This window comes from Notolepis coatsorum (assembly GCF_963971535.1).
Source record: "Notolepis coatsorum genome assembly, contig: SCAFFOLD_101, whole genome shotgun sequence".
NCBI classification, from domain to species: domain Eukaryota; kingdom Metazoa; phylum Chordata; class Actinopteri; order Aulopiformes; family Paralepididae; genus Notolepis; species Notolepis coatsorum.
The window spans coordinates 368999-391687 of record NW_028174323.1 but is presented as its reverse complement, the minus strand read 5'-3'; the positions used below and the strand labels follow the sequence as shown (position 1 = coordinate 391687).

The 22689-nt window shown below is 44.5% G+C and overlaps 1 protein-coding gene across 1 annotated transcript in view; it reads left to right on the top strand.

The window, feature by feature from the left end:
* The window catches only part of LOC311247581 (protocadherin Fat 3-like), a gene marked incomplete at both ends in the record, with an annotated part of 404408 nt that overhangs the window by 132918 nt on the left and 248801 nt on the right, over positions 1-22689 (top strand). Inside the window, 2 exon segments of the mRNA XM_084338612.1 lie at positions 2332-2393; positions 13914-14231. Of these exon segments, the coding sequence (XP_084194738.1) occupies positions 2332-2393; positions 13914-14231 (380 nt within the window).

Here is a 22689-nt window from a genome sequence, read left to right as displayed (position 1 = left end):
CCACCTGCTGGCCTGTATCTGAACCACCTGGTGGCCTGTATCTGAACCCCCTGGTGGCCTGTATCTGAACCCCCTGGTGGCCTGTATCTGAACCCCCTGCTGGCCTGTATCTGAACCCCCTGGTGGCCTGTATCTGAACCCCCTGGTGGCCTGTATCTGAACCACCTGGTAGCCTGTATCTGAGCCACCTGCTGGCCTGTATCTGAACCACCTGGTGGCCTGTATCTGAACCCCCTGGTGGCCTGTATCTGAACCACCTGGTGGCCTGTATCTGAACCACCTGCTGGCCTGTATCTGAGCCACCTGCTGGCCTGTATCTGAGCCACCTGCTGGCCTGTATCTGAACCCCCTGGTGGCCTGTATCTGAACCACCTGCTGGCCTGTATCTGAACCACCTGGTGGCCTGTATCTGAACCACCTGGAGGCCTGTATCTGAACCCCCTGGTGGCCTGTATCTGAGCCACCTGCTGGCCTGTATCTGAGCCACCTGCTGGCCTGTATCTGAGCCACCTGCTGGCCTGTATCTGAGCCACCTGCTGGCCTGTATCTGAGCCACCTGCTGGCCTGTATCTGAGCCACCTGCTGGCCTGTATCTGAGCCACCTGCTGGCCTGTATCTGAGCCACCTGCTGGCCTGTATCTGAACACCCTGGTGGCCTGTTAACCTCGAAAAGCGCCCATAAAAGTGTCAATTTTTAAACTTGAACTTGAGGACTGCATACTTATTTTTTTAAGCGTATCTTTATACTTTATACTTATAGCACATGCATAAGCCTGGTCTCTTTTGAAAGATAACATTCTGAAGTTTCTGATACAAAAAAGAAGGATCACTTTTAGACAGTGCTAATGAAATAGAGTAACATAGGTCTGAACTTGAGTTGTAGAAAAACGTGTTACTCACGTTTTTCTGTAGTAGTTGCAATATCCAAATATAGTATTTCCCAAAAAAATTCAAAATATCCAAATTTCATAAAATTCCGTTCAGAAATGAGTGATTAGGAGCGGTTTTGGTAAACCTCTTCCTATTTTCGCTCGTGACTCCTCACCTAGATCCCAAGCCACACTCATTGCCTACAACCCTGTCCAATACATTTTTGATCTACTTTTTCTCCCCATTTTCAGTTTTTTCTCCCATCCCAATTTCTTTATCCAATTCTACCCTCCGCTGTCTCGAACGTTGTTAGACCATGCCTCCCACTGGTCGGCTGCAATGTGGACCAAGCCTTGCATCACGTGTCCCCTCCGGTACACGAGCACACCTGCACAGCGCGATCTCTCAGTGGCGAGGAGTAACGCGTGGGAGGCTCACTTCCTGCTTCTGCTGTACAGGCGCACCAACCGACCTGTAGGAGTCGCTGTCCACAGCGTCCGATCCCCACCCACCGGCTTTCCCACCCCCTAACACTGCCAATTCCCAGCCAAGCCGGAAGCAACGCAGAGAGCTGGGCTCGAACCCAGCATATCCTGCGTTAGTGGTGAGCGCCTTGCCCACTGCGCCACGTAGCCGCCCCCATTTAGAGATTGTTAAATGATTGACGGAACTAGAGCCCCGAGAGTCGGGGGTGGTAATAAAAAAAAGAAAAGCTCTGCTGTGTACTTTGGCGCACGCCTCACATATCGGCATGTAACTCGAGAACCGCTGAATGGATTTTGTCACCTAAAAGGGCAATCTACAGGCAACAAATAGGGCTTTATTTTAATTCTCTATATATTGTATATATGTGGCGCCTTGCGCCGGTGGGCAAATCGTCCTCAAGAGGTCCCGGGGCCGGGTCGGTGCCAGTTAAGATATGTTAACCTTATGTTAACCATTATGTTAACCTCATGTTAACCTCATGTTAACTTCATATTAACCATACAGTACGTTAACTTATGTTAACCTCTTGTTAACCTCATGGTAACCTCATGGACCGTTCATACTGGCTGTGTGTAACCGGCCTTAGATCAGCACAGCCGCGACAAAATCACCGTATAGCACAACCTTGGGTGTATTGTACAATAACCGTTTTATTAACCATTTTTTAATACCGTAATGTTTTATTTATGGTTTTTCTGACGTAGGATGGAAAAATACAGAGCTGACTAAACGAGTGGCCGGGTTACGAGTTCCTTTATATCGTGTACACGTGTCAACAGAATGCAAGCAAGGTGGAGTGATGCAGTGGGAATTGCCATCTTACGAGCGCATAAGTGTTATAATGACATTTTCTTGGAACGTGCCTCAGCCAAAGAGCTCCGTCACATATCGATGTTAGCCAAAGACAATGTGAGGTCTGAACTAACGGTGTGTTTTGTTGTTCATAATGTATCTGTGTGTGTACTCACTCTTTAGGGCTGATCACCACCACTGCCAGGAAGCTGGACCGGGAGCAGCAGGCGGAGCACTTCCTTGAGGTAAGGCTGTTTCCCCGAAGCCTGTTTTTGGGATTCGAACTTCGTCAGGGTTTTTCGAACGGACGTTAGAACCTTAGTTTTTAATTAAAAAATTAAAAATTAAAAAATGTAAAAAAATAATTTAAATTAAAAAACTAAAATATTTATATCCTCAAACTAAATCCTCTATTTGAATAAAGTGATTAATCTGATTAAAATAGTATTTTTTCTTTTATTAAATCAACTTTCCAGCCCCAGACCCAGCCCAGGGAGAAGCCCCAGCCCAACTAAATCAATTAAATCAACTTTCTAATGAATATAACTCATCAGTTTCTTTTAATACTATAATATTAGTGTAGCCTAATCTTTATCTGCAACTGTGAAGAAAAAACCCATTGGTGTAAACAGAATGAATAGAAAAAAATATTGAAAGATTATATATTTTCTTTTTATAAAAAATAAAAAATTCAAATGTTGATTTAGAATTCAAATGCCAACGTAATGAACGAAGGTTCGAACGTTCGAACGTTTGGGCTCAGCCCTACCTTGAGGTACAGCAGATACCTGAGCTGGTTATCTCCACCAGGCGGTAAGCCTTGGGGGATTATGCACAGTGGTGGAGGAAGTACACAGTTCCTTTACTTAAGTAAACGTAGAAATACCCAGATAAATGAGTACTCTGGTAAAAGTAAAAGTCCTCCATTCAAATTCTACCTAAGTAAAAGTAGAGAGGTATTTGCTATTGAATGTACTAGAGTAAGTAAGTATCTAAAGTAAAAGTAAGCCTACTACATGGAGTTTGTGTATTCCAGCGCCTGGGAGCATTCAATCCTCTATCCATTGACCTTTAAAGGTTATGTTAAAGTGGTAAAGTGGCACGCCTGATATTCTATAATAATATTTCAAATTGCATGTGTCCGGGTTTGGCAGAATGCAGTACTGTATCAATAAAACCTTCCGTTTAATCATCTTCCCTTTATTCATTTGCTTATATTTTCTGTACACGTGATCTCAAGGAGGTTCTGAACGAGCTTTTGTCAAATAAAAGTAACAGACAAAATATTTCTGACACTGGGAATACATTCCCTGAGATCCATAGATATCCCTAGATACCAAGACCATGCTAATGGCCCTGTAGAAGTGGAGCAATCTTCCATTTACTTAGGTATGTATTTTTAGGCGGATTTTCTAGGGCTTAAGAGGTTAATATTTCTCTGCATATTTTCACACCGCCAACAAAGTAGCCTATTGGGTCCATTGTCTCTAAATGGATTTGGTAGCTGTCATTTCTGCACGTCTGTCTCCACACCTGAGACTGAAAGTACTCAGCCCCTCCCCTTATGACACAACTGTAGTTCTTTAGACGGCGAGGGAAAGTATACAGCCGGACAAGTTAACAATAATTAACACATTTACAAGTTCCTTTGAAAATAAGGAAACAGATAGAGAAAATGTCAAAGCACTAGAAATTGCGAATATCAAATTGTTTACCTATTTCTGAATCGTGCAACGTTTTCGGCATTTCTGAAGAATCCTCTCTTGCGAGATATGGCGGCCTAGACCGTACCGGTTTACAATTTGCTTCCTAACAGCCTTCCTATGCTTCCTAACAGCTTTCCGATACTTCCTAACATCCTTCCTATGCTTCCTAAAATCCTTCCTATGCTTCCTAACATGCTTCATATGCTTCCTAACAGCCTTCTGATACTTTCTATCACCCTTCCTATGCTTCCTAATGTAACGGATGGTACCGCGAAGCCCAGTCACGAAGAACTTCCGACGTTGAGAAGTGGCTGAGGCACGGTAGCGGTACCAGGAAGTGAAACTCACTCCCCAGAGGCATCCAAACTGAGCGCTTAGGGAGGAGTTCCTCTCTTGGCGCAGCGGTTTGTGTTGCTTCCCCCCGTGCGGACGCCCGGGGTTCGACTCCCACTCAAGGCATGGTCAAAATAGTGGCAGGTTCAGTGTTGGACCGGCTACAGTGGTGCCGTGACCCGGATGCCTTGGGTGGTGTGAGTTCAGGGGGGGTGAATGTAACGGATGGTACCGCGAAGCCCAGTCACGAAGAACTTCCGACGTTGAGAAGTGGCTGAGGCACGGTAGCGGTACCAGGAAGTGAAACTCACTCCCCAGAGGCATCCAAACTGAGCGCTTAGGGAGGAGTTCTTCTCTTGGCGCAGCGGTTTGTGTTGCTTCCCCCTGTGCGGATGCCCGGGGTTCGACTCCCACTCAAGGCGCGGTCGAAGTTTCGTGGCAGGTACTAGGTTGTACCTGTTACACTAACATGCTTCATATGCTTCCTAACATCCTTCCTATGCTTCCTAATGTGCTTCCTATGCTTCCTGTCACCCTCCCTATGCCTCCTATTACCGTCTATCGTTAGCATTGCCAATAACTACAATTGGAGAGCGCTGTCTGTCGGTCACTGTGTGTTTGTCTGTGTGTCTTGTTAACGCTATCAAGCTAATGCTAATGCTAAGCTTTGCACACCTTTTAACTATAAGGTTTGCACACCTTTCTAGCTTCCACTGTTGTTTATCTGGCCCTGCCGTCCACCACAACCCAGTGTGAAACAGCTAGCGGCCGGTATAGGACGGCCCCGTGAAGGCCCTCAAGGGGCTCCGTGAATTATGATGAATGGCCGTAGTTTGGGGCTTCCAAAGTTTGCGATTTTGGAGCCGTAATCATTCATCGACAGTTATCTCCTCCGCTCAAGACGCGAGCGGGGCGGAGGCGGAGGAGGAGAGGGGTCGGTCGGTCTGTCCGGTGTTTGATAAGCCGCGGCAACTGAGCATATACTAGATAGCTCCGTGAGGAGGACCGCTTTCAGCCGTGCGCTGCTTTGCATGCAGTCTCCCCCGAGACGGCCTAGTATCTCCCCCGCCATCGGAGGCTCCAGAGACATTTGGAAATTGCTGGAAGCCGACGCGTCTGTTTCTCGAGAGACCACTCTGTCTGCATGCAGATGAAATTAGATGTAGGCAGGCAACAGAGAATAACACACTCTACTTTCGCCCCCCGGCACTCCCTCTCCCCCCCCTGCGGGGGCCTTGGGCTCTGTTGAATCTGCGAGGCCTATGCCCCCTCTCTACAAACGGAGTGAAATAACCCCCGGACCACTCAACTCACTCACTCACTCATTCAGCTCCACACTCCTCGCATCTGCATTACCGACGTTGGCTTGTCGAGAGAGAGAGAGAGGAGAGAGAGAGAGAGAGAGAGAGAGAGAGAGAGAGAGAGAGAGAGAGAGAGAGAGAGAGAGAGAGAGAGAGACAGAGAGAGACAGAGAGAGAGAGAGAGAGAGAGAGAGAGAGAGAGAGAGAGAGAGAGAGAGAGAGAGAGAGACAGAGAGAGAGAGAGGAGAGAGAGAGTGAGTAAGAGAGATATCAGAGAGATACAGAGAGATATCAGAGAGATATCAGAGAGATATCAGAGAGAGACAGAGACAAAGAGAGAGAGACACAGATGCTTTGATCGTCAATGGTCGCAACGATCAATGTGAAATCATGGTTGGAACAAGGCAGGATTGATGTCATATAGTCCTTACCTTCACTAGGAGGTACCCCAAAAAGAATATTCCAATTGTCTTATCGCGATTTCCAGTATTGGTGTCCATCGTGTCACCAACATAATCCACCACAACTAGGGATGTCCGATATTATCGGCCGACCGATATTATCGGCCGATATCGGCAGTAAAATGTGATATCGGAAATATCGGTATCGGTTTATGTTACAAAGGATCAGATTAAACCGAATATATATATTTATTTATTGATATATATTGCATAGTATTTGTATATCGTTTGATATCCCCTGTATATTCCTTGTACATATACACGGAATATCCCTTTAGCTCAGACCATAATAGTTCATTCTCCTATTGGACAGCGGTCCACCGGCGCCAGGGACCGGCCTCCGGAGCCAGGTTCAAAGTCACCGTCAAGATGTGTCTGGACATGCCCAACCTTGCCCAGGGATACGCGACAGAAATGAGAGTGGAACTAGTTTGTGCACCGTGCGTATAAATACGGCGCAGGTGAATGTAGAAGCGCCTTAGCCCCTTACCTCCGTACCCTTACCTTCCTTAGCATGTTACCGATAAGTTGAAGCCTCACCCACGATACAACGTGCGGTGAAGTATGGCCTGTTTGGCCTCAGAATAGAGCATCGAGACCGCGTGCGAATTAATAACTGAATTGTCAGAGTTTGGCGCTATACCGTCGAGTGCGACATATTTCTATTAAGTCTTTAATAGTCTATTTGTGTATAGTGTATCGTGCGGTTAGAATTCTACAGTGACCAGCATCTCCAACGCTTTCTCGTATTAGCTAGAGTTCTTATCCAGGCTGGGCCGACCACATGGCGCTTTCACCCAAGGAGACCTAGACGAGAACCGTATGGACATGTACACTGGATTAATCTACCCGACGACTACATAGCCCTTTGCGGCTGGAATATATTTGCTTTGGTCCTGTGATTTATGGAGCGGATAATCGCCGACGCCTGCACGTGTTGGATTTACCCCGCGAGGAGTCAAGTCGAGTCAGCGCCTCAGAGAGCCTGAGGCCGACTAGCTTTCTTCACTGTGGAGCTACAGTCTACGGAGAACAGCTGTATTCGTCTGTGGATCGAGAGGCTATTGCACCGGCTCCTGTACCTGGAGTCTCCTTAGTCATCGTTGACCAGACGTTCTACTACCGACAGATCTTCTACCCCAGCTGGCTTACAACCAGGGGGAACCCCTTCCAGTATCTTCCGCTATATTACCAGTGCACCATAGATATAATTCCCTAAGATTCAGGTTGTATAATTACCTCCTGCGTAACCAGAGAATGGACATTCGTTATTGATTTGCCTACGCATACTCCTCTGCCTTACAAGTGCATTCAAAGAATAATGTAAAGTATCCTATGTACCTTTTGCTCCATTAAATACTTGATTAATACCTTTGACTGGAACCGATTTCATTGTGGGAAGTGTTCATCATATTCATATATCGTGTACTGTATGGCCAGTAATTAAAGTACATAAAGCGGTAGTGGTTTAATGATACCATACTTATCAATACAGTCAGGGAATTGTACCCCTCAGTTACAGTTTAAAAAAAATAAAAAACAATAACAATATTTGTTATATATATATCCAGTGAAATGATTAGTTACCTGAAATTATTCAGTGTTTTGGACGGGGAAACCCTGCATATATCGGTATCGGTTGATATCGGTTGATATCGGTATCGGAAATTAAGAGTTGGACAATATCGGAATATCGGTATCGGTAAAAAAGCCAATATCGAGCATCCCTAACCACAACACATGCATCGGGGGCATTGGACGCGTTTCAATGCCATCGAGTGAACCGCTAGACTCGCCTGACCAAGAAAACTGCACCGGGAGTGAATTAAACGTAACACCAAGTGTGAAAAAAAGGTTTTTGAAGGGTGGGCGATACTGCAATCAGGATGCGGCCGGTATTGCACTCTAGCGATCTCAGAGTCGTTCCCTATGGTAACCCCGATGTCCGTGTGAGAGAAATTAATAAAAATATCGAATAAAAGAAATAATGATGAAAATCCGTCTATACTCTGGTTTTCGGGGGTCTTGGCGCTCAACGCATGGCGAGATAACCCGACTATCCTCGGGTCTGGCGCTGATTGAGTTAACAATTGTGTGTATTGAGCCGTACTGTATTGTACCCATTCGGCAATCTGTTTAATAAAGTTTTCAATCAATCAATCAATCAATCAATCAATCAATCAATCAATCAAACCGAAACACATCTCGAACACATCACTGCTGATCCAGGCTCACCGAAAAAACACATCTCGAACACATCACTACTCGACGTCGCCATGCGAGGAGGACCCTCCAGAATACGAACCCAACGAACTGACTATCTAGCCCCCGGCAACAGTGTGTGTGTACCTGCCACCCTTCATCCGGCCTCCCGGGCTGCCTCTCCCTGTTTAACAGTCTGGTGAGCAGCGGGCGTCCGGGCTGACAGCTGTGGCTCTCGCCCCGGTCAGACCTCTGCCTCTGCCTCCAGGGGATCGATAGCACAAAGAGATTCCCCACGTGAGTCTGGCTCCACGTGGCTACGGTGCCTACCCACCGCGGAAAAACGTCCGGTAAATGCTGCATTTATATAGCAGCTTTTATCCAAGGCGCTATTACAGTTTTTGTTCCTCACGTTTGACCCATTCACTCACTCACACATTCACACACCGACGGCTGGAGGCGACCATGCAAGGTGCCGACCTGCACATCGGGAGCAAGTTTAGGGGTTAAGTTTCTTGCTCAAGGACACTTCGACAAGCTGCCCGGGGGGGGGGGAATCGAACCGGGAACCTTCCGACTACTACCAGACAACCGCTCTATACCTCCTGAGCCGCTGTCGTCCGGGCAGCAGGGGGCAGCCAGGAGAGTGTCTGTCTCTGGCTCTCCGCTCTGCCCGGGGCAATCAGCGTTAGGATTATACTGGCATAGATTGTGTCCCGGTACGTGCATGAACTTTAGTCTGCATGTATACAATCATCAGGCGGGTAGGTCGAGCGGTCGTCTGGTAATCGTAAGGTTCCCAGTTCGATTCTGGCTCCTCCCGGCAGCATGTCGGAAGTGTCCTTGAGCGAGACACTTAACCCCCTAACTGCTCCCGATGAGCAGGTCGGCACCTTGCATTGGTTGCCTCCGCCGTCGGTGTGTGAATGTCTGAATGAATGGGGTGCATTTGAGGCATAAGTTGTAAAGCGCTTTGGATAAAAACGCTATATATAAATGCAGTCCATTGACCATCCATTGCACACATCAAAGCGAACGTCCCACCACAGTCAGGGCAGCCGAAAATAAATGTGAAAAAATATTACTAAACGTCATACTGTCTTTTACTATCGTGCACTTTGCTTCTACAGTATAAGGAATCTACCGTGCCTATATTACTACCTACTACGCTAATATGTGTATGTCTATACTACTATACACTCAAGACTGTAGCACTCAACTTCAACACTGTTTGATGAACAATATCACTTAGCCTTAGCTGCCAGAGTTGTACCTGTTTGGGTCACTAACAGATAAGAAGAAGAAGAAGTCTTTATTAACACACACATGCGAGATGGGCGACACACAGGAACACACACACACACACACACACATGCATTGAGTCGCCGATTAAATGTCTCTCTGCACTTCCCTCCGTCCTTCCCCCCAAGGGCACCCAGGAGCAGGGACGCGGGAAGTCAGTCAGAGTTGGGGGTGCGGAGATAAGTGATATAATAACGCCATAGGCGGCGGGTGCGCTGAAGGGGAGGCAATGACCGCGCAGCGTGAATTTTTTTACCTTTTTTGTCAATATACACACGTCACCCACTAGGCTATGCGAGGCGAGACCCACTCTTTTAATATATAGTGCAAATGAAGTGTTCAAATGAAGGCATCCAATAATAGATTAACCATTGTCTTACCTTAATGCAGCAACATGCGACGTTTCGTCTTGGCAAGTGGGTTGGTAAAAATCTACACGCGCCCGGTACAGCTTCTAAATTACTTTGTTTATATGCCTAAAACACCGGTCTGTATAACAGGGAACACTGCATTATCGAGAAAGCGCCCCTATGAGGATCTGGCCGGTAATGCACTTTTCCTAATTCCAAGAGTAGGGTAAATCTGCAGTACCGGTGACATTGAGTAGGATGTTACAATGGAATAAAAGCCAAAACAACCTTGCAGTTACAACTCCCTGCCAGGGGCTGCAGCACCCCCCCTTCCCGCGTCACTGCCCAGGAGCAGACATGGGCTGCGGCGTGGGCCGCGCCCGGGTACCAATCCAAGTGCTCCTGTCCGTCTTCGTCAGGGACGCGACAGCGTTCGCGATCTGTTCTGCATGTTTTTCCATTGGGTTTATCTTATCGGGAGGGGACACCCTTGCGAGCATGAGGAGGAAATGCAAACTCCACACAGAGAAAGGCCTGGCTGGGAGATACCCCACCTGGGTAACTGGCAACGCGGCAACCTGGTGCCCAAGCCAGAATCGAACCCAGGACATTGTTGCTGTGAGGCGACAGTGTTAACCACTACACCAGCGTGCCACTAGGGGGAGACAGTGTTAACCACTACACCACCAGCGTGCCACTAGAGGGAGACAGTGTTAACCACTACACCAGCGTGCCACTAGGGGGAGACAGTGTTAACCACTACACCACCAGCGTTCCACTAGAGGGAGACAGTGTTAACCACTACACCAGCGTGCCACTAGAGGGAGACAGTGTTAACCACTACACCAGCGTGCCGCCAAATAATAGGGACTCCAAGTTATTTGTAAAGGATGACCACAAAACTGCTAAGCAGACAGAGAAGGGGGGAAATACACAACAAAAAGCAACCTTTACAGGTGGAATGGCTGACAATTTGTAGATAAGAAAATAAATATAATATAAAAAATATATATATAAAGAAAATATAATATAATGAAGCCAGTAGCACAAAACAAGAACAGCTACAATGAAAGGCTAAATGCTCAACAGGACAGAGAACAGCACTACACTAGAGTACTAGAGAGCTGGACGATAAAAAACACAAACGAGAAAGCAGCTAACCCTTGCGAGATTCAAACTTCAATAGGCTCAGCTACCATTAGGCACAGCTGCACTGAATTGGATGCAATCAAGCCCCACACACCTGCCATACCAAGGAGCAATTAACCGGTATCGATTTGAACCATCTGCTCCTCTTTTCAAGAAACTAAACATTCTGACTGTGTCTGAGGTTAATTCGGGATCATCCCCATGTTCCCCCGGGTCCTATGTTCCCCCGGGTCCTATGTTCCCCGCTTGATTGATTAATAGATTGAAAATTTTATAAATGTTTATTATTTTATTAATTATTAATGTCCGCCTTGTTTCGAACTGGTTAAGCTTAGGCCCTCTTTCGAACTGGTTAAGGTTAGAGTTTGGAATCAGGGTTGGTGGTCTAACTTTTTCAATCAATCAATCAAAGCGGGAAACATAGGACCCGGGGAACATAGACATGCTCCCGTTAATTCTTTACAGATATGTATATTTGTGTGTACAAATGCATGTATGATCATCACAATCTACCAAATGGTTTTAATTGTTTTTTTTCTTTTAATTTGGATGTTCATTCATCTGTCACACGTCAGTCCAGGGACCTGCATATATACCTTATTGTGGTGCTTCACTTAGGCAGTTCTCAGTGAGGTATAGATGGTCCCATCTTTGGAATGCAGCTGATCCTATGCTGAGGAAATCTCCATCTCTGCTTATTTTTAAAGCAAACTACAAAAAAAAGGCTAATTTCCAAAAGTAGTAGATAGATAAATAGGTCATACATGTAGGTATGCATTTGGTTATGCTAATTTTCAAAAGTAGTAGATAGATAAATAGGCCATACATGTAGGTATGCATTTGGTTATGCTAATTTCCAAAAGTAGTAGATAGATAAATAGGTCATACATGTTGGTATGCATTTGGTTATGTGGGTGGGGTAGGTTTGTAGGCAGGTGGGTGGGTGGTTATGTATTAGTATGTACGCAGTATACAGTATATGCATGTATGTACTGTGTGTATGTATGTTTGTGTTAACACATATCTCTTGAATGTATTACTGGTATTTTTTTTAATAATATCTATATTTTTGTATGTTTTGATTTACAAAACGGGAAGTTCTCGATAAGCCTCTAGGCTTCTAACTTCTCCTTCACAATATGGTTATTATGTATTTTCTTTGACTTTTTTTTTTTAACAAATAAATTAATAAATACAAACAAAATACAAAAAATACACAGAGTCCAGTGATTGACAGCTGTCCATCACAGGAATAAATCCACAGAGTCCAGTGATTGACAGCTGTCCACCACAGGACCAGCGGACCACGTAAAGACGGTACCCTTCCTGCTGACTTGTCGTACACAACTTGTAAGTCTCTTTGGATAAAAGCGTCAGCTAAGTGACTAAATGTAAATATAATGACATGCTCAAGGGGAAAGTGATGTACTTTGGTATGACTCCTCACATTACTGAACGGTTCCTAAAAGGGTTTTATACGCAAATGTACAGTAGCTACTGTGTGTGTGTGTGTGTGTGTGTGTGTGTGTGTGTGTGTGTGTGTGTGTGTGTGTGTGTGTGTGTGTGTGTGTGTTGTTGTAGACAGGCTCTGTGGAAAAGAAGTTGCGTTTTGTATCCATAGATGTTCCTAAAACTCTGTACATATACATTTGATTAGCACCACACTCAGTGGTACTAATTAATTCTAGGGATGTCCGATATTATCGGCCGACCGATATTATCGGCCGATATCGGCAGTAAAATGTGATATCGGAAAATATCGGTATAGAATTTTTTTTTTTTTTTTTTTTTTTTTATTTAACCTTTATTTACCCAGGCAAGCAAGTAAGAACCAATTCTTATTTTATTTATTGTCAAAAGTATGCATGTTGGTTTAATTCAACAACAAGAGATATGTAATGTTAATTTTTACTTTTTTAATTATCATATTTTGCACAGATAATGCTTACATTTAGAAAGCCTTTTGAATGCATCCAGTGAAATGATTAATTACCTGAAATTATTCAGTTTTTTGGGGGGGAAACCCTGCATATATCGGTATCGGTTGATATCGGTATCGGTATCGGTATCGAAATTAAGAGTTGGACAATATCGGAATATCGGTATCGGTAAAAAAGCCAATATCGAGCATCCCTTATACCCAGTGTATCACCTGTACATTGTATATTGCTGTTGCGCTGACATTTGTACTCTGGTTGGACGTCAAACTGCTTTTGGTTGTATTGTACTTGGGCTGTATAATGACAATACATTTGAATTAGTGCTGTCAGGCGATTAAAAAAATGGATCTAATTAATTACAGGATTTGGAATGAATTAATCTAATTAATCACATTTTAATCGCATAACCATTTTAGGCCTGATATTCTATATTCTATAATCATATTTCAAATGGCATGTGTCCGGATGGCAGCATTCAGTACTGTATCTACAAAACCTTCTGTTTAATCATCTTCCATTTATTCATTTGCTTAGATTTTTCAGGTGTGGTAAATTTTAGCATGGTGTTATTCACAGTCAAAGATGAAAAAAAATGTAATTGATATTCTCATTTGGTTCATTACAATTGACTCAAGCCTAGTAACAGACACAGTATTTCTGACACTGGGAATACATTCCCTGAGATCCATAGATGTCCCTAGAATCAGATACCAGGAACATGCAAATGGACCATTTAAAAAAAAGTGTATTCTACGTTCTTATGGAATGAATGAGATAAAAAAATATTAAAAGAATTTATTTTAATTTTTTGTAATTAATTTTGAGTAAATTTTCATAACGCGATAATTTGCTGTGTAATTAATTACATCTAATTAACACGATAAACTGACAGCCCTAATTTGAATCTAATATAATCTAATCTAAAAGCGTACCGAACCTCTGTAGTATTTGATAACTATGTTATGTGTGTGTGTGTGTGTGTGTGTGTGCGTGTGCGTGTGTGTGTGTGTCCGTCCCCCAGGTGACGGTGCTGGACGGCCCGGTGACCACCCGCCAGTCCACCGTGTGGGTCATAGTTCACGTCCTGGACGAGAACGACAACCCGCCCGTCTTCCCGGAGACCACCTACCGCGTCAGCCTGCCCGAGCGCCACCGCAGCAGGCGCGGCGGCGACCCCGTGTACCGCGTGTTCGCGTGCGACCGCGACGCCGGGGACAACGCCGACATCACCTACAGCATCGTCGGCGGCAACGAGGACGACAAGTTCACCGTGGACCCCAAGACGGCCGTGGTGTCGTCCAGGAGGACGCTCGCCGCGGGAACCCTCGACGTCCTCACCGCAAGTTACTCTTTTTCTGAATTCACTCTGTAATGACGGGTCTCTCTTGATAAAGGCATAAATAGGGTAAATCTGCAGTGCCGCAGCCCGGGGCCAGGACTGTGCGCAGGGGTGCAGCCGTGCACACATGCGGTTACACGCCGTGTTATTAGATCACTGAGGCAGAACTAAGTACGCGCGATCGCGCACGGATGTGTACTCGCGTGTACGCGCAGTCGCGCACACATCCATTCGTTGTGACTAAGTACCCGGCCGGCGGCCACCGTTTTTCATAACAAAAAGCGCAGGTAGACTAGGTGTCTGGGTGTTGGCTATCTGAATGCATCTCCCCCTTCATTCTGTGTGACGGCAGTGGAGGTGAATACTAATGTGGCTCGGAATTCGTGATGGGGGTCTACCTGCTTATATGAATCAAGCGTCTGCCGTGCTGCGCGCCAGCTTTCCAATTGCTCTCGCGCGCGCACATTCACACAAATAGAGAGAAAGAAGAGCGTGTATGATAGAAAGATTGCACTCGCGTATATGCGCTTGTGTGTGTGTGTGTGTGCGTGTGTGTGTGTGTGTGTATAACTGCGCGCGCGAGTGGGTGTGAGCGCACCACAAGGTTCATCACCAAACCTCCCTTGCTGTGGACTAGGAGTCAAGTAAACACAAGTTGTCTGATTATTTTAAGTTTGCTTTTGTGTTTGTGTGTAAAACAATTTCTTTAATTGAATTAACTTAAACTAAAAGTAAATACAAACTAAATTAACAATGTAACTTACATTGTTAATTTAGTTTGTATTTACTTTTCTAGTTTAAGTTGATTTAATTAAAGAAATTGTAACTACTATTACATTTAAAACATTGTTTGTTTTTCAACCATATCTGTTGACAATATAATTTCTTTATATATTGAAGGCTACATCCTGCTACCTTTTTCAGCTTCTCTATTTCAAGAAGAAGAAAAAATCTGTTCTGTGCGCATGCACACGTGGCTTGTTACCAGTTCCCATATTACGACTGCACCACTGACTGTGCGTCGGGGCCTGTACTGTACTGTGCGTGCGGTGCACTACTGCGCATGCGAGAAACAATATAGGACACTAGAAACATAAAGTAACATACGGAAAATAGGCGAAGAATAATGAATGCTTAAAGTAATACTATATAGGTTAATTAAACCAGAGCTAGAAAGAGCTAGAAAAAAAACGGTCTCTTATACTCTCACCTGCCTCCAATGTAGTCCCCCCCCCCCCCCCACCCAACCACCTCCAGTGTACAGTTTTTCCTCACCGGTTCCCAGTTCGATTATTTCCGACTCCTCCCGGCAGTGTGTTGAAGTGTCCTTGAGCAAGACACGACTTGACCCCTAACTGCTGCCGACGAGCAGGTTGGCACCTTGCCGTCAATGTGTGTGGAATGTGTGTGTAAATGGGTAAAATGTGAGGCGTGAGTTGTAAAGCGATTTGGATAAAAGCGCTCTATAAAAGCAGTCCATTTACCATTTACCATCAGGCGGCAATGACAACCTTGTCGACTCGTTGTAATAGATCTTACACACATCCCCCTTTCAGAGCTGCCAACTCTCACGCGGCGAGCGTGAGACTCATGCAAATGACCCTCTTCACACGCGCTCTCTCTCACGCCACACATCCGGATCCTCTTGAAATACTGGCGTGGATCGTCGAACGTGTCACTGGAATAGTTGTACAGAGTGCAGCTAAAGTCAAATCTTCTGGAAATCCTGGCATGGATCTATTATTTCTCACTGGAATGAGCCTAGTTGTATCAACTGTAGTTCAGGCACGTGCACACATAGAGCCCAAGGGGTGCTTGAGCACCTGCCTTTTTGAGCCTCATAAAAAAAGTGCCCTTTCTGAAAAAAATAAAATAAAAAATTTCGTTATGCATATAGACTGCCCTTCCTACTGAAAAATGTCAGGATGGAATCAAAATATTAGGTAAAGAGTTTGCACGGCCTCCTCAGCGTGCCTCTCCGCGGACCTATATATTTTATGCATAGCGTGGGTGGTGATGATGATGATGATAGAAACCGCTGTGGTGCATACAGTTGAATGCTGGTATTACACTCACTGAGGGACACGAAGAAGTCAAGTCCGATGGGATTCGGGAATCTCAAATACAAATTGGGATTGGAATAAAAAATGCATTTATATTAAACAATACAGAATATACAGCACTTCTTGGGGTCTGTAGGGTAAGCACTTATTCCCTCCCCCCTGAACATTTATGGAGATGTATGGGCCTTTTAAGTCAGTGGTAAAAGTGTCTTTCAAGGATAAGTGAGCCCCTGCACTGATTATTATAGTTCAATATTCAATATTTGATCACCAAAACCCCCCAAAAAGCATAAAAAGGGGGCCCCCGCCTGAAAAGGGCCCTTAAAAAACGGGCTTGTTTTAACGCACGCTCGGTTAAAACACACACAGGTATAGTGCCCTTTTCAGCCTTTGAGCACCTGCCCCTCTAAAGTCCTGTGCACGTCCCTGAGTGGGTGTGTATCTGTTAGTGGCTTGATGTGATGGAAATTAGTCAGAAGGATTACGACAAACATCTGTATCTCCAGTATGCACCCTCCCAAGTGCTGATGTTTGGAGGGCGTGGAGGAGATGTATTATAGGACACGAGTGTCAGCTTCCTTATGGTTGCATTGATCCATTGGTGGACTGTTTCCAACATGGTGGACTTGATCACCTGCAGTGATGTAGACATCATTGTCATCTGGGAACTGTCCATCTGTTAACAACTTATTTGACAGGAATGAGAAAATGTCTTGTTACACCTGGCGCAACTAACTGCACGTCAACAGAAATATCTCTACTTGACGTGTATTGTGTCTAGCACAATAAAAGCTTTCCCATAGAGCTCTGCATAGAGCTCTGCATTTCGCTTGATCGGTGCTGTCAGAAGTCTGTCATTTGATTCAAGCACTCTTCCTGAAATTGTTGTACTGCTCTTGTCCCGTAGATTCGAGTTGATGGACAGATACGGCAGCAGCCGCAGACTCACACACCTTATTGTCTAATGTAACCGTCTTTACTGCCCTCCTCAAAGGGATTCCCATTGCTCAGCAACACCTCCATCAGGTCTTTGGCATGGCGTTGACATTGGTGCCGAGATGCAGATCCTTTCTTGTGATGAGGACGTTCTTCACAATCATCGTTTGTTCTTCACAATCAACTGTTGTTTACAGTTCTCATATCTAACTCTAGTTCTCCACATATTTATTGTCTCATTGTGTGAAATATCATATAAGATATGCTCCAATCATGTTTATTTAATTTTTATTCAATTACTCATTCATGAAAACATAGGTACAGGCACCAACATCACCATTCTAGGTTCAATCGAATAAAAAGTATGAAGCGTAAATCGAAATAAATACAGAAATTGCAGCCATCTTTGATTTTTGCCATACCAGAATATTCAAAACATCAATATTTGAACTCCAGTTGATTCCTCACACAGTATTAACTTAAAATAGCAATACAAAATTATATTACACAGCAATTGTGTGAACATTAAGACGTTTTTAAAGAATTCATGATTTCGATTGTGGCCATTTTGGATAAATTTTTATTAAATTCAACTGGTTCCTTGACACTCAAGCCAAAATTGTTCTATAGATCCTTATCTTCAAATTAGAAGTGAAAACGAAACTTTCGCATATACATTTGAAATGACTGATTGTCCAGGCACCCCACTATCAGAAAAGTGTGTGGTTTTCTGGTCAGCAGGAGATGTGCATCTCTGGCAGCTTATGGTCAGTGGCATTGTTCGTCAAATAGTGTTGAACTTGAGTGTTACACCCTGAGTGCATAGTATAATAGACATATTAGCATGGTAGGTAGTAGTATACGGATAGTAACATAGTACATAGTAGTAAGGTACTAGTAAAAGACAGTTATTTATATATATATAAACTGACAGCTGTCAGAACTATGCCGGGCTAGCATATGGATAAAAGTTCCCATATTATGTGCATTACACAAACTAAAAACAGATATTACATAACATTACACAAACTAAAAACAGATATTACATTACATTACACAAACTAAAAACAGATATTACATTACATTACACAAACTAAAAACAGATATTACATTACATTACACAAACTAAAAACAGATATTACATTACATTACACAAACTAAAAACCGATATTGTCTGAATTACTAGAAGAAAGAAATGCACCACCTTTGGCTGATAGTAATTTATTAATTTCCTAGGATTTCTTTTGGTTTAATAAATGTTTAAGGTTCTTAGATGGATCCCCTGCTGCCTCCTCTTCCTCTTCCTCATCCTCTTCCTCCTCCTCTTCCTCCTCCTCCTCCTCCTCTTCCTCCTCCTCCTAATCCTCCTCCTCCTCCTCCTCCTCTTCCTCTTGCTCCTCTTCCTCTTGCTCCTCTTCCTCTTGCTCCTCTTCCTCCTCCTCCTCCTCCTCCTCCTCCTCCTAATCCTCCTCCTCCTCATACTCTTCCTCGTCTTCCTCGTCTTCCTCCTCTCCTCCTCCTCCTCCTCCTCCTCCTCCTCCTCCTCCTCCTCCTCCTCCTCCTCCTCCACGGGGAGCAGCGTACTGGCTCATGTAAAATGGCAGGCCATGCATTATGCAGCAGCTTAGGTCACCGTGCGGGATCTTCATGTCCTCGGCTACAGTCCACTTGTCGCTGCTCTGGTCGTAGCGCTCCACCTTGGAGATGGTTCTGTAGCCATTGTAGCCTCCGACCACGAAGAGCAGGTCGTCCAGCACCGCGATGCCAAAGCTGTTGCGGGGGGTGAGCATGTTGGGCAGGGCGCTCCAGGAGTCAGTCAAGGGGCTGTAGGCCTCCGCGCTACGCAGGTCGTTTCTACTGTCCCACCCTCCCACCTGAGGACAGGACACATGAGAGGAATGTTTTAGTGTGTGGTTAAGGCAGGCAGACACTATTAATCCATTTAGGGAAATTAGGGCATCACAGAGGCATTAAAAGTCAAATGATACATATCTACAAATATCTAGTATAAAGCATTTGTCTCCGTGTGCACCTACCGCATAGACTCTTCCTCCGTATGCAGCGACTCCCACTCCGTAACGCCTGGTGCTCATGGGGGCGATCAGAGTCCACTGGTCGGTGTCTGGGCTGTAGCACTCAGCTGTGAACAGACACCCCGCCCTCTTGTTCTCGCCACCACAGATGTAAACCTGTAATAAGAAAGAATATTCTAATTTAGTTTATATATTCCATTTGATTTCATTCTACTTTAATTGTCTGTTAATGTTGATGCACCAAAGGACCCAGACACATCTTTTGTATGTGCAAGCTTACTTGGCAATAAAGACATTTATGATTTCTGATCTAACGTTCCTTGTGTTCATCTAGCACCCTGTGTCCCTCAGTTCCACGCACCTTGCCCTGGAGGGCTGCTGCCCCGGTGTTGCTCCTGTGCTCCAGCATGGGTGAGATCACTGTCCACTGGTTGGTTTCAGGCTCGTAGCGCTCGGCGGTGTTCAGGTCCACATGTCCGTCCCACCCTCCCATGGCGTAGATACAGCCGCCCAACACGACCACGCTGAGGTCCCAGCGGGGTGAGTGCATGGGAGCCGCCTGCAGCCAGCTGCGAGTGATGGGGTTGAACCTGCGCACACTGTTGAAAGCATTTCTGCCGTCCCAGCCGCCGAGGCAGTAGACCAGACCGTGGAGATAAGCGGTGCCGTGCCACCACCGGCGGGGACTCTCCCCCTCAACGCTCACGTCCATCCATCCACCGGCTCGGATATCGTAAGCCTCCATGGTCAGGATGCGGTCACCCCAGCCTCCGATGGCCAATAGGACCTCCTGGGGCCGGCGTGGACGCATCAGGGGGTTTGGGAGCCTGTCGGAGCCAGGGGGGTTCAGGACACTGAGGATGAGGGGCCTGCAGTCGTGGCTGTCCCTCACCACAGGGTTGTTCTGGACGTTGTTCAGCAAGTAGTCAGGCCTCATCAAGCCCATGCGAACCTGGGAAGAGACAAGCAGACAGCGGGTACAACTTAGACATCGGTTGTAGACGGTTTCTGTTGCTAGGGAACAGTTTGGACCCAAATGTTTGAGAACCACTGTACTAGGGAACCTAGTGTTGTTTCAATGTAATGCACAGTAATACAATTCGTTTTTTAATTTTTTTATATAAATGTTTTTATTTTATTTTAGTTTCATACATAAAACAGAACATAACAGTACAATAGTAATAATAATAATAATAATAATAATAATAATAATAATAATAATAATAATAATAATAATAATAATAATAATAATAATAATAATAATAATAACAATGGCAACAGCGACGACAACAATAATAACAGTAACATGAATCATAATGACCTTGACAAGAGACAGACAAACAAGAAAAAGTAAAATAATAAAAATAAATGTGGCTCAGGCACTAGCAACCATGTTTGTGTATCCGTAATACAATTAGTTACCTTGGGCAGCAGCAAAGGGATGTGTGTTTTACGCTCCTCACGGGAGTGGTCGATCCAACGGAGGACGGCCTCGAACACCGTCTCCTCGCTCTTCACGTTTAGATCATCCCTCTCGATGATGTCCACCAGTTGCTGCAGAGACAGCTCCACAAACTCCTGTGAGACGTGCAACATCTCCTCAAAGTGGCACACGATGAAGAGATGGGCCTTGCGCCTCAGGTCAGGGCAGCAGTAGATGTCCACCAACCTCCAGATGCCGACACAGTTTTCCAGAGACAGCTGGCCCTCTAGGAAGTCAGAGCACGCTCCTACTATGCCAGTGACGCGAAGCTGGTCTGCAGCCACCAGAAGCTCTTCCACGTTCTCTGCTGTCACCAGCACAAAGCGTGTGTAGGAGTACTCTATGATGAGCTGCATCATACCCGGGGACACCCCAGGGATAGTGTAGACTGCTTTCTCTGAGTCGCTCCAGCGAGTGAAGAGGGCTCTGTGGGACGCAGAGTATAGAGATATCTGATGAGTAAACAGTAAGCAACATTCTGTCCTGTGTAGTCATATATTTTCACTGTAGAAGTATAGGGTCTTAGCACAGTAGAAGTATAGTACCGGTTTACAGTAGAAGTACAGTATAGTATCTGTTTACAGTAGAAGTACAGTATAGTATCTGTTTACAGTAGAAGTACAGTATAGTATCTTTTTACAGTAGAAGTACAGTATAGTATCTTTTTACAGTAGAAGTACAGTATGGTATCTGTTTACAGTAGAAGTACAGTATAGTATCTTTTTACAGTATAGTATCTGTTTACAGTAGAAGTACAGTATAGTATCTGTTTACAGTAAAAGTACAGTATAGTATATTTTTTACAGTATAGTATCTGTTTACAGTAGAAGTACAGTATAGTATCTGGTTACAGTAAAAGTACAGTATAGTATCGTTTTACAGTAGAAGTACAGTATAGTATCTTTTTACAGTAGATGTACAGTATATTATCTGTTTACAGTAGAAGTACAGTATTTTATCTGTTTACAGTAAAAGTACAGTATGGTATCTGTTTACTAACCAAGCTAACCTGAACAAAGCTAACCTGAACCAAGCTAAGCTGAACCAAACTAACCTGAACCAAGCTAACCTGAACCAAGCTAAGCTGAACCAAGCTAACCTGAACCAAGCTAACCTGAACCAAGCTAAACTTACCTGAAATAGTCACTGCAGTCACACAGGAGGGCCTTGTGGGCATTCAACTCAGTGCTGTTGACTTTAATAACCACATCACAGAACCTTCCCTCCAGACGCAGCTCATTAAGGATTGTACAGGACATTGTTTCCTTTTCCATGTGGTGATTTTAAAATGGTATCTACAGAATATATTCAAGCTTACAGACAAGTAGCCGGAAACAAGTCTTCTGAGATCTTGAAGTCTTCTGAGAGAATTGTTGAATATATACTGTACACAAATGTTCTAGAATCTTCTATTATGACATCATATTGTGACATCACAAATGATCTAGAATGTACTATTATGACATCATACTGTGACATCACAAATGTTCTAGAATGTCTATTATGATATCATACTGTGACATCACAAATATTCTAGAATGTACTATTATGACATCATACTGTGACATCACAAATGTTCTAGAATGTCTATTATGACATCATACTGTGACATCACAAATGTTCTAGAATGTTTGATTATGACATCATACTGTGACATCACAAATGTTCTAGAATGTTCTATTATGACATCATACTGTGACATCACAAATGTGCTACAATGTTTGATTATGACATCATACTGTGACATCCAGTGATGGGAATAACGGCGTTATAAATAACGGCGTAACTAACGGCGTTAGTTTTTTCAGTAACGAGTAATCTAACGGATTACTCACACGTTCACTCACACGTTCACTCACGCGTTCACTCACGCGTTCACTCACGCGTTCACTCACACATTCACTCACCCGTTCACTCACCCGTTCACTCGCACGTTCACTCAC